General features: G+C 42.7%; 2 protein-coding genes across 8 annotated transcripts in view; one reads left to right on the top strand and one right to left on the bottom strand.

Annotated features, from left to right (window-relative positions):
- waca (WW domain containing adaptor with coiled-coil a) overlaps nucleotides 1-2,169 on the bottom strand; it is a 30,912-nt gene extending 28,743 nt beyond the window's left edge. Inside the window, exons 1-3 of one of the 2 annotated variants that reach the window (XM_056434581.1) lie at nucleotides 1,877-2,169; nucleotides 1,649-1,679; nucleotides 676-868 (exon numbers count right to left, since the gene is read on the bottom strand). In XM_056434581.1, the coding sequence (XP_056290556.1) occupies nucleotides 676-868; nucleotides 1,649-1,679; nucleotides 1,877-1,917 (265 nt within the window). In that variant the 5' untranslated portion in view covers nucleotides 1,918-2,169. The remainder of the gene's footprint in view (nucleotides 1-675; nucleotides 869-1,648; nucleotides 1,680-1,876) is intronic. The other variant, XM_056434582.1, reaches the window with a different exon arrangement.
- A 2,210-nt stretch (nucleotides 2,170-4,379) lies between these two features.
- The window catches only part of mpp7a (MAGUK p55 scaffold protein 7a), a 129,832-nt gene continuing 121,985 nt past the window's right edge, over nucleotides 4,380-12,226 (top strand). For 2 of the 6 annotated variants that reach the window (XM_056434574.1, XM_056434573.1), the window contains exon 1: nucleotides 4,380-4,705. The gene's annotated coding sequence lies outside the window, so the exon portion shown is untranslated. The remainder of the gene's footprint in view (nucleotides 4,706-12,226) is intronic. The other 4 variants (XM_056434575.1, XM_056434576.1, XM_056434578.1 and 1 more) reach the window with 4 other exon arrangements.

The raw sequence follows: 12,226 nt of genomic DNA, 5'->3' as shown, positions 1-12,226 counted from the left end.
TGGTCTGAATCGGTGATTCAAAACACATGGGTCAAACTGCTTCTCCATATGTTTGTTATCTTGGAAAGAAAAGGAAATAAAACACACAATAAACTAACTATGCAATAAGATTTAAAACCACCACCTATATACAAGTCTTTGCATCACTAAAAATCATGTGAATCAGTTGAAAATCCACTCAACCCTTAAGAATGTGTGACAGTGAAATTAGTCAGCTGCTGAACAAATTCACAAAACCCCTAAATTAGACAAAAAGACACCAATTACAAGACATTCTCTTAAACAAACCTGGAGTCAAGCTAAACGCATCAAACATCTAGGCGTCTGGTGGTTTCGGTTCTAGAAATCACAATCAACAGCAGGTGTAAGTCAACCGTTTAAAATAAAGTGCTTCTTGAACAAAATAATAATTTGGTTTGGTGGACCAGAAGTTCCCCAGTGCATCTACACTATGCTTGATTGATTGATTCCAAACAACAGCTGGAATACCTACTACTTTCAAACCAAAATAGGCCGGATGTACCAAGGTCTGAAGTAAAACAAACTAAAACAAATGAATCACAAAGCTGCAGAATTTCAGTGTTGACACGGCAGCACTGCATTTAATGACCATTTATGAGTAAGCCACTTGTTTGTGATTCAAACCCCTTATGGCCTCAGCGACCAGTGTCTCACCTCCGTCCCTGTCTCTGGCCCGGTGTGTGTGGACAGCCTTTGCTCTGCCGTGCACTGCGCTGTCGACGTGTTTGTGGTCAGGGCTGTTGGACCTCCTAAGCATCTTGCATGGAGGAGTGACATCTGAGGAGTCTCGCATCTTCTCATGCCGGTGGTCCCCTCCTGGATGGCTCTTGGACGAGTATTTGAGTGCCTGTAGACACAAAGCAAACGCCTCACAACAATCTAGTGTCTTGCTGCGTACAAAGAGGTCATCCTGGTCCCTCAAAACCTGTTCAAAGGAATGCAAAGTACTAATGCATCAAAGGCTATGATATTTGAACAGCTGATTATTTATGATTAGAAAACAGCAGATTTATCTGTCAATTACATTATGAAATAGCCATACTAGTTAATCTATTGTGGCTGTAGTTGGTTTCTCACTTGGTAAACATTTACTTACGTATACTGACATTTATAATTAACGATAATAATTAAGCAAACAGAAAATGTTGTCAGACAACCAAGTGTTCGCCTTCGTCACTGCTTGGCGACCATATTTTGAATGCATTAGTCTATCCATGATTTTTGCAGTATATACGAGAAGCACTTTGTCGTTCCCAGAGCTTCGCTAGCTGGATCCTTAAAATGACAGATTGCGGGCTGGCCCTAAACGGACTGGCTAGCGAGCGAAGCTAATAGGACGAGGCTACCATTAGCTTGAGCTGCAACAAAACTCGTTTGTACATTTTCCAAAACAACCTAATTCGACGGATACATTCCGGCTATTGTCTTCTTCACCCGACAATGGTCCCGCCAGTTGGTCTTTGCAGTTTTCAAACGGCCATTTCAAACAAAACCCCTCTACTTTTTGAGGTTATTTTCCGCACTGACGTGGGGCCTAATGTGCTCCTAAGAAGCCTGAGCTAGAGTGTCCGTCTTAATCTTATTTGCTGCTAGCTAAGCTAGCAGGCTGCAGTCAGCTAACAAGTACCTGGTAGGGCTGAGAATCTCTTCGGTCGCACCTGTAAAGGGAAAAAAGGCAGTCGTGAATGTGAAGTGTCAAAATGTCAGCGTAGCGAAACTGTTGAAAGCGCCGCAACAGCTGAATGTGCAAGTTTCAAAGCCACTTATTTTGATTTCAGAAAAAAATGGCGGCTTGTCAAAGCGTAGCTACGAGGAAAGGGAAAATCTGAATAAGTAACGTCAAAAAGATGTTTACCCATCGCCGAGTCTCGGTTGTTTCCTTGCATACATTACCATCAATGCCGTGTTAGTGTGTTTGGAGTGGGATGGGAAAGATTGGTGACGGCACTGTTTTTTTCTTCTTTTTTTCTTGTTGATTCGGCGATTTAAAATCGTCTGTTATATCAACTTAGGTTGTGGTTATTGCAATGCTATCGGCAGCACTGGTCGGAAGAGCACCCTCACTCAGTCCATCTCCCACTCATGCTCACAGCCGTGTCTATCTGCCCAGAAAACGTAGCAGTGGAGCTGCGCGTTGGGTTGCCAGATATCATACACTCACCAGTAGGGGAAAGCCTTTATCGAGTCAATCGTGCCAAAGAAAAGTGTCACGTAATCACATTATGTCTCATGTAACCAAGGCAGGGTGCATCTGCATGTTGGTTTAGAAATGGATACGTATTGTGATTTCAGTCAGCTGCAACTATTACTTTTAATACAATCTTAGCACTGCTGCTAAATACAGAATAAAAACATTGGAAGAATGGAATATAACAATCCTCTCGTGTCAATATCAGATGTCCGGATTACGACCTTTCCCATAATAATTCAAAGAAATCGAGTATTTAGAAAATAGGCAACAAATAGATGGACAAATGGGGGCATTGTAAAGACCTGGCAACCTGACTGCAAACCTCATTCTCCACCTCCCTCTTCCGATGGCAACATCCGGGACACACTGGCTCGAGTGGAGCAGTCTCAGAAACTTGTAAAACCGTTCTGCCATATAGTTTGATGTCTTGAAATTTTCTCTCCACATTTGCGTTTTAACATGTTTTTAAAAATTCCCTTGTTTTTCCTTCAATGGCTGTGGATAAAAAGTTTTAAAAGCCACTAAGGAACTAAAGAAGGCACTGACTTGTTCTCTCCCGTCATCTAGCGGTTGTACTGTGACATCGCAAGCATCAAACAGTAAATCCCTACATGTATTTCCATTAGTAGTTAAAGCTTCACTGTCTCCCTCAAAAATATGTAAGGCGACAATTTTCATTTGTGCATACATTATAAATGCAAGACATGTTTTTATTTGTAATATTTTGATTTGTCTGCAATAAAAAAAAGATTCCACATGTCATTTTTAAAAAAATACGATTAAGAGGGATAGTTTACAAATATACCATTGATATCTATCATAAAAGACATACACATATCATACTCATTTAAGAGTGCTACAAATTAGTCCCTTGGGAATCCTTGAATTATAACGGTCACTTGGGCCTTTGTAATGAAACAGATTGGATGTGCATGCAGAGCAGTTTCTTCACAGTTTGGGACTTTGACCTGGTTGTATTGATGATCCAGAGTGAGTATCTGTCAGAAGAGGGCTGCTGGGCTCCATTGTTCCTGGACAATATATCCCACATCATATCCCAGGATGAGGACAAAATAATCTGCGGTTCAGCGTTTAGGCACACAACACACTTTAATGTTGGGACACAAAAGTGCGTGCTTCTATTGTTTTCTGGTACTTGTTCACACACACACGTTCACACACACACACACGTTCACACACACACACACACACACACACACACACAACTTTTGAACACGTTGAACCCGACAGGAGCTCCTTGCATGAGGGCTCAAAGTGAATCTGAACCCTGTACTACAAGATGACGATGCGCAATTGACAACAGCATGTTGATGTACCTTTACAGCGACGCAAACTAAAAATAAGTATAAGTATAATACGATTTTGTTCAATCTTATTTATTCCTCAGGATCAAGTTTTTAATTGTCACATATCACTCTACAAAAAGGCTTTGCTACCCCCTCCTGTGGTGCTTGACATATAACCACCTCGAAATGAAACACCATATATTACATATAATTCAGGTATTGGATGTGGTGCAACTATTAAAAGGATGCAGCGGAAGGGTGGATGTAAATGTCAACAACATCAGAGGCAGTATCCTCGTTCAGTGCTTAGCGGGACTGAAAATACATTAAAGATACACTGATCTAACATTATCAATTTTGTTGTTGTTGTTTAGAAGAATCCACTCACATCTTTAAAAGTGCCGTTTCTGGTCCTTGACTACTTGTTAGATGACCTATAGGTGGAGATATCAAACAACATTTATCTATATCTCTAACATTAAAGGCACTAAACTCAAGCGATAACCATTGCAATAGCTGACTACTCCTAAATAAGATCCAATTAATTACAAAAAATAGTAAAACATTGTCACATAAAAAAATACAACTGGATTAAATATTGTTTCTCTCAGAACCAGGATATAAAACATAAAAACACAACATATATATATATATATTTATAAATACTATTTCTGACAGCATTATGCTGTTCAATCGGAATTGTTTTCTACTGTTGGTGGAGATGCGAATTTAGAGTTAGAGTTAAATGCTGATTGACAGTACCTCAAGCCAATAAAAACACAGAAGCGAACTATTGAGTACGCCCTCACAGAATATTGAGCAATGAAAGAGCCTCTGTGGTAAAAGCCTATGGAAAAAGACCCGTACGGCGCGGATCCCAGACCAGTTTGTGTTGTCACACACCAGACCGTTGACGCCATGTCTAAATAAACAAACCGTTTCCAAGTCAGCGCCTTGACATACCCACTTTATCCGTCTTGGAGAGAGGCACGGCAGAGGCGTAACATTTTTGAAAGGTTGTGTTCAGCAGAAAGCGGGCATAAGTTAGGAAGATTTAAAGGAGTATATCGCGGTTTTCTAGAAGGGAGGATACAACAACAGAAAAGTACGGGTTCTCGAAGGAACCACTGGAGTAACTTACATTGTGGCCAGCAAGCAGCAACTAAAATCCGACCTCCGATGCAAAGTGAGTAACGTTAACATCATATTGTATCTAGCTAAAAGAAACTTCCCTTCAAACTTGTCAAGCGAATAGAAACAAAAAGTCAGCGGGGGGATTTCGTAGTAAAACGGTTGAAAATATCTCAATGGCTTTTAGTTGTGGAATGCGGGACTATATTACAGCTAAAATATAAACACTTACCTTATGACGGAGCAGGCTTACTCGACGTGGTTTGAGTGGCGCTGGAAGGCAGAGGGGAGGTGTAAAGCGTTAGGTTAACCTAGCAGCGAGCGTCTCTATTTGCTAACCTACAAGTTAGCTTGGAGCGTGATATTCATCTAAATATGTGAGCCTCTCCATGCTCAACCGTTTTTTGTTGTTGTAATTAACAGAAAGCCAAACCCCGCGAATTTCTGCGCACCCAAAATGAGCAATACTTCATTTCTCGGACTTTTTAAGTGTCAATGGGATTTCACCTGACGTATCGTGGAATGTGGCTTTTAGCGGACGGGCTAACGTATTACAGCGACGAGCTGTTCGGGAGCGCCTCGTATTACCTGCACAGCGTATTAGCATAGAGGAAGAAAAAAGAAGAAGGACATCATGGTCTCTGTATGAAAACATATACACAAACCACAATGACAAAAGTTCCACCGCGTCACACGCCTCTCAACTAACACAAAAACGCACCCGAAGTTCCTCCTTCACCAGGAAGTACAATGTGCCCTGTCGCATGGTCGTGGGTGATACAGTGCCCTTGTGCCCTGGGAAGTCAAGTGTGGTGACACGGAGCTCGCCGCTGGCTGGCAGCCCACTGAGAGACTCAGCTCTTGGCCGGCCAATCAATCATATCCCAACTCCGCCATGTGTTTTGCATACTTAGATTTGTATATGCTGATGATACGCCACTGTGATTCTGTCTAAACGCCACTTCTTTATTGCTTTGAGGGTATGTCATGATCCTAATGAGGCCTTGTCAGACCACATAAGGCCCCCCAGTGTATCTTTACTCTGACATGTAGCCTCACCACAGCCGTGACATCTTCTTTGGTGTGGTTTAAAAAAAACAATAATTCCAAAACCCAAGTTTGTTGAAAATGCCATTAATTTGCATTGAGTCATCTGTTCCCTCTAGACTGAGTCTGCAATCTTCTTCAGTGCACACATGGCCATCACGCAAAGGTGCAGTGCTCGATGTTTAGATGTTGAGAAAAACATTTCCTCAGACGTTAAACCGGGTAAAACGTCTGTGACATCTCCCATTATTCATTGACATTGTCTCGTCAGTCTCCCCGTCACAGTTATGATGCTATCACCGCGAAGAGAAGAAATGAGGAAGATGGTGATAATAACCTTCCTCTGCTTGTATTTTAAATTCCACAGAGGGGACTCTCTAGAGAGCTGACATTTATCTGTGTAAACTCCGAAGCCTCAATGGCTAGTCTGCAGTTGTTGGCCGGCTCCTGGTAGTAACCCAGTTCTTCATTGCGTGTGGAATCTGGGGAGGGGGGCACTCCCCCACAAGAATTTTATTATAAGTATTTCAGTCCAGTTTATTGCTCTGGCTTATATTGTTTATGAGGTCAACGGCCTACCATCTTGACAAGTGTGTGACGGTTTTATTATGCCCCGGTAAATGGACTATTTAATCAAGAGTCATTGGGGGAACGTGTTCAAAAGACCTGCAAAGGTTAGCAATCTAGACATGTTCTTAGCTGGCTTGGCCTGTGTGAGTGCATGTGATATGAAAACAAGCGTATTTATTTCATTCAGAAAAATGTGTCCCAAGCGGCCAAGGTCAGGGCAGGGTCAGATGCAGATGCAGAGGCTGCAGATGAGACTCAGCGTAGGGGTCTTTGCCCTGTGTTGTCTGTCTGGAGAGGTGCCCTGCATAGCTCACATTCCCAGGGTTTTGTTGCCGGCATGGAGGGGTCACCAAGTAGAGGAAGGCGGCTGGAAGGAGGCGGTGGGGGGTTGTGGGAACTAAGAATGCTATGCGCGCAAGGCTCAACTCCTAGAATTCCTCCAAGCGACCTGCTGATTGAGACAAACGCTTCCTGTCATCACAGCGGCGCAGCGTGTGTTGATGAGGCACCTGTCAGCAGACCAACGGCCTCCACAACAGCTTGTCAGCAGCGAGGCTATTTTCTTGGGGCTTAAGGGTGGGTAGGATATAGTGGCTTCAGACTCTTAATCCAACCATTAGGTTGGATCACTATCAGCTCACTCCGAATCACAAGGAAACTGTCATTTTAAACATCATTGTTTCTTTCACTCCCCTTTCCTTCATCTTAAATGTCAACCAGGGACTAAATAGATCCTAAACTGGGGTCTTTAGGACAAGTGGTCAGCAGTGGCGCTTCTCAATGCCTGGATTACAACAATGTCTGTTCCTGCATGAATGCTGCCATTCTGGTAGTAAAGCGAAGACCAGAGAGTTAAGAGTAGTGGTTGTCAGATGGTCTTGGGCCTTTTCATTAATTGTTGAGAGGTTCCTCAGTTCAGGTTTCCGAAGCGCTGCCTCCTGACCACATTAAGGTGAACCTACTTTAATAACAGCCCATTACTATACCTGGCATCATATGAAATATGTATCAATGCTGTTGCAGAAGCTTAATCTAGTTTAAACATTGTTATACTCCATATTTGTCTGCGAATCAGACTTATTGCACGCGCTTGTTTGTGCAGAGCGTCGCAGTCGATGTTGTGAATCTCATCTTTTTGAGGTTTTGGTTTTCCGCCGACTACCGACTCATCTTTATGGTTCTGGGTAGCATACAGAGGACCAGATGAGGGCTGCGACTAACTATTATTTTAATAATCAATTGAATTTTTTGATAATTTTTCCGATCAATCGCTGAATCGGATAATTCTGAAAGAAAAAGCATTAATTTCCAACCCTTTATTCAAAAACAGAACTGACAACACTTTACTTTGTGCTTCATTCGTGTCGGAGAGGGGCCGGGGCTTATCTCCGTTGCGTTGCTCTGTGGAAACAGTTATCATTTCCCCATCCACCATGGCAGAATTAATCACGAGTTCTACGTTATACTTGTCGTGGAAATCCCGCAAACCTCGTAACATCTAACGCCCTCGTGTTCGGGTTCATAACATCACCCGTAGGCTCACAGCTCTGTGAGTTTCACTGACTCCGTCTGAATAACTGTGGCTCGTAGGGCTACTTAAGCTGCAGCAGCCAGTTAGATTCAACAACGGCATGACGTCAGTGATGACGAGCGGAGCATCTTAACGCTGATTGGTTTTCGCAACACAGCATTATGGTATTTCCTCCTCTCTGCTCTGTTATTTTGTTGTTGCTCCGCTGTGCGCTCAACTCAACTTTTTTATGATTATACTCAAACATCTCCGCGACTTATTGAGTGGCGTAACAATCATGCGACACAACGAATCGATAATGACATTTGTTGGCAACTCTTTTAATAATCGATTTTATCGATTTGCTGTTGCAGCCCTAGACCATATAGCTGTATTTCCCACCCATTCTCCCTTTCATCCATTCTTCATTCCCATTTATCCATCTATCCCAGAGTCTCTGTGACTCCATGTCTCATAGGGTCCATTGGACTAGGCTGTGTCTGATGCCATGGTCCTGCTGATGTGCCCTGCCCACTCCTCTCTACCTACATCAGCCCGATGGATTGTGGAGGTCTGGAACGTGATCCATGCCTACTACGAACTAGTCATACAATCTGTCATACTCATTAAATGTGTTGTAACTCTGTAATGCTTCCATCTGTACACATGACATCCATTGCTTCCATCCATCCGGGGAGAGGGATCCTCCTCTATTGCTCTCCTTAATGTTTCTTCCCTTTTTCCCTGGGAAAGGGTTATTTCTATTTCTTGGGAGTTTTTCCTGATCCAATGTGAGGTCCTGGGACAGGGATGTCGTATGTGTACAGATTGTAAACCCCCTTGAGGCAAATTTGTGATTTTTGGGCAATACAAAATAAATTAAATGTAATTATTTACCTATGCATATTCGCCGTCTTACTTGACGGTCCATCACTAATCTTGGGCTACGAGTCGGTCCTCAATGTACTTGTTTCGCTGCTCCTGGACAGAGAGATTAAAGTGATGTACTTGGAACAGGGTTTGTGGCAGTGTCACAGATGATGAGCATCACCGTTGTTGTTTTGCCTCCCCAAGCTGCCTGCCCCCAGAGAGGTGTGGGGTTTCTCTCAGCACCCTGTAAACTTCTGCAGTGTTGTGCTGGAATGAGCCCACCCAGCAAATGGCAGCCATTAGACACTTGGGTATGCTGAATGACTCTCTGCACGCCGGCTTTTGATGGAGAAAGCAGAGAGACTAAGTAGCAATAATACAAGTACAGGGTGTCGGGAAAGCAGGTCAAGCTTTGAACGCCTCGGGGAGAAGGTCAAGGGTTACTGTATAGACGTAGGTGTTGACGCAAGTGGTCGTAAAGTGCACTGTTTTGTTATGGGACACTTTCATTCTTGTTGGAAAGCATTGCCTATTAAGAAGTGCAAAAACTTCAGATGCGGAGTACAGTGGTCCTCTTATTCAGCCACATCTGTAGCCTCACTCGGTAGTTTGCATTTAAAGCTTCAGGCTCCACAAGCTATTGCTGTGGGAATACTCTACACACTAAATGCCTCGATCATAATCTTGCAAATTTGAGATTTTGTAAGTACTATTGCGAATTAAAAACATTGCTTGAAAAAGAATTGTCGCACATACTCGAAGTCTGCGACGGCTTGTAACTAATTTGTCGGTCACCAGTGAAAGGTGTATAGCTTTACACAGCAAGGCAGAGGATTCACTCGACTGATGTCAAGCTTATTTGTCAAAAGTTGCTTTATTTATGAGGGGTTTCCATGTAGGGCCCTGCCTTGCATTACTACACCTATTCCCCTTATGGCTGCCCTTGAATAATTCAACACGCTTGGAGCGAACTCAACCAAAATAAGCCAAAGTTTGCACTTGTTTGTGGCTCCGTCCAGTAAATCGAAGTAACCACAGAGGATTTGTAGTACAGTACAGCTTCAAGTTTGCACCATCAGCGTGAAAAGATGTATGTCACCTGTCAGCAATAGATATCCGGTGCTCTATTAATGCGCCGTGAGGTTTGCAGTATTCATGTAGCTTGTGTTGTGATGTTTAGAGTGCTTGGAGAGCTCGGTTACCAAACGTCGGTCCTGTGACTGATGCTTTCCTTCCTTACTTGTTCTAAAGATGTCGACGACCGTAACTCGACCGTGCCGTCCAAACTGTCATTCTTCCAGAGGTAATTAAAACGCAGTGGTGTTGTGAGCGTCTAATGGTCGCAGGTTGTGGCTGGTAAGGTCACACAAAATCCAACTTTCAGAAGAGCTTAATTCCTGGACGTTATTTTTGCTTGTTTGAAACATGCAAGTGGCCTTACCTTGCGTTAACGAATCATACCGTCACCACATGACTCCTTCTTGCTTACTAGCTGCAGTCATGAAGCGCGATAAAGTCAGAAGGCATAGCTGGTCCAACCTTGCTTCGCTCTCCGATCGTATTTTCCATCTAAATATAATGCCGACCATGTATCACGTCCTGGTGAGATATTGATTCCACCCTTGACCTTTCTGCAGTATAGGCATTGATTTGATTAGACAGGGGATGGTGGGGGGGTTGTGACTGAGTAGTAAGTTATGCTGTGTTCTTTGTGGTTGTGGGTGGTCTCTTGCAGCGGCCTTAAGTTCTTCAGAATACTGCTGATTAGATGCTGTTTTCTTTAGCGGCCTGTTTTTCATCTTGCTTCTACAGCAACGCTGGGCTAAATCTCCCCTTTGTGTGTGGGCCGTCTCGAGTAGGGTCAGCTGTAGCTCTGCACACTTGTTGCCATGTCTCCTGCCACCTCCTTCTGGCTACAAGGCCTGTAGTCCCTGTATTTTCATTTGCCTATTAACATTTTTGCCCCCCCTTCATTGCCTCTCGACTACACCCCACAACGCGTAAATGTTTGGTCGGCAAAAGGAGGTCTGTGTGTGTTTGTGAATGCAGGCTTTTGTCCCCAAACTTGAAAGCATAATGTCAAGCTCTTGTGTGCATGCATGTTTGTCTGTGAATGTATCGGACAGGCATTCATTCTTCTTCACACTTGGCCCACTCTCTGTTTATTCCCTCGTTGCTCATTGAGTGCAATTACAGCAATTTGACTGTGAATACCCCTTCACAAGAGCCCATTAGAACCATTAACTATGCCAACTTCACTCTTTGATGGCTTGGCCCACGTGATTAGAACTATTCAATCTGCATGATGGCAGACAAGGGGATAGGATTGTGAACCATCTAAACCAATGGGACTCTGTGTGCTGGTCTCGGATCAAGTCATTAAAAAGAATATTGCACGTTATCCTCCGTTGTTAGACATTACTTGCACGTCCACTAACAGATGAGTCTAGTCTATAAGTAATTCAGTTGCAATTTAAATTACAATATTACATGTCAAATAAAAAAATTAAAAAAGCAAGAATTAAAGAAGCACAAGCTAATTTATGAAAACGATTCACTAATTGAATGAGGATCAGCTTTAGTTGACATAAAAAAACTGTGCTACAAATACAGAGAGTAGGTTTATAAGTCTGGTATGACCCTTAGCTTATAGTGGATCATTTCTAACTTGCGTGATCCAAACATAATTACCACAACTTAATAAAAAAAACAAAAAAAACACTGCAGTCAACAGTAGCAGCAACCTAAAAGCCCCATTAATTTGGATTTATGTAATAATTCTGAAACAAATGTTCATACCCTTTTTAGGGTAATATGACACATTTGACAACAGACATTCTAATTTGTGTACGTAAACAAATAAGACATGGGCTGAGCGAGTCAGTTTTACTACTACAAGGTCTACAGTCTACTTGTTTCCTGAGATTTTCCTCATCTTCTTGATATACTTATCTCACTACGTAGTGTGATGTGCTTTCAGCCTACTGTACCCGCACTGCTACTGGTTAATGTTATTTAAAAATTGTTTGCCATTTATTTTCAGTAAAACGCACTTCCTCCCACACTATCATATAATTTGCCAGTTTAATCAGTTTTGTCCCGGGTGTCCAAAAGCTTCCTTTGGATCACATAGGCCAAGAAAATACAAAACCAACGTAGTAGCTGAGATAATTAGAGCCTTACGTTGTCACAGATGTAATTTTGAATTTGCCCTTTATTTAAGAGTCATTTCATTCTCTGCTGCCTATCATATGGTGCCCTTATATCAGAGGACGGGCCTCTCGGCTAACTTATACCTCAGCTCACCACTAATTGCTAAGTAACCTCATGCAAATTCCATTGAGCAGAGTTTTTTTGGCTCTGGTGAAATTAAAGTGCATATTTATAGTTTGCTTTGGATTGTGGGGCCTTGATAACAGAGGGCATATGGTGTGTTTGTGCATGTGTGTAGGAGTAGCTTACTCTGTGCACAGCGATGGTGACTCATCATGCAGTTTGTTTTAGTCATTTCAGATTTGAATGAAGTTTGAATAAATGAATGCTGCAGGGTGGAGTTGATGATGGTAAGTTCACGGGTCG

Source organism: Pseudoliparis swirei, chromosome 16, assembly GCF_029220125.1.
Source record: "Pseudoliparis swirei isolate HS2019 ecotype Mariana Trench chromosome 16, NWPU_hadal_v1, whole genome shotgun sequence".
NCBI lineage: Eukaryota > Metazoa > Chordata > Actinopteri > Perciformes > Liparidae > Pseudoliparis > Pseudoliparis swirei.
Note: the sequence above shows the minus strand (reverse complement) of the source record. Positions and strands in the feature narration are given on the sequence as shown.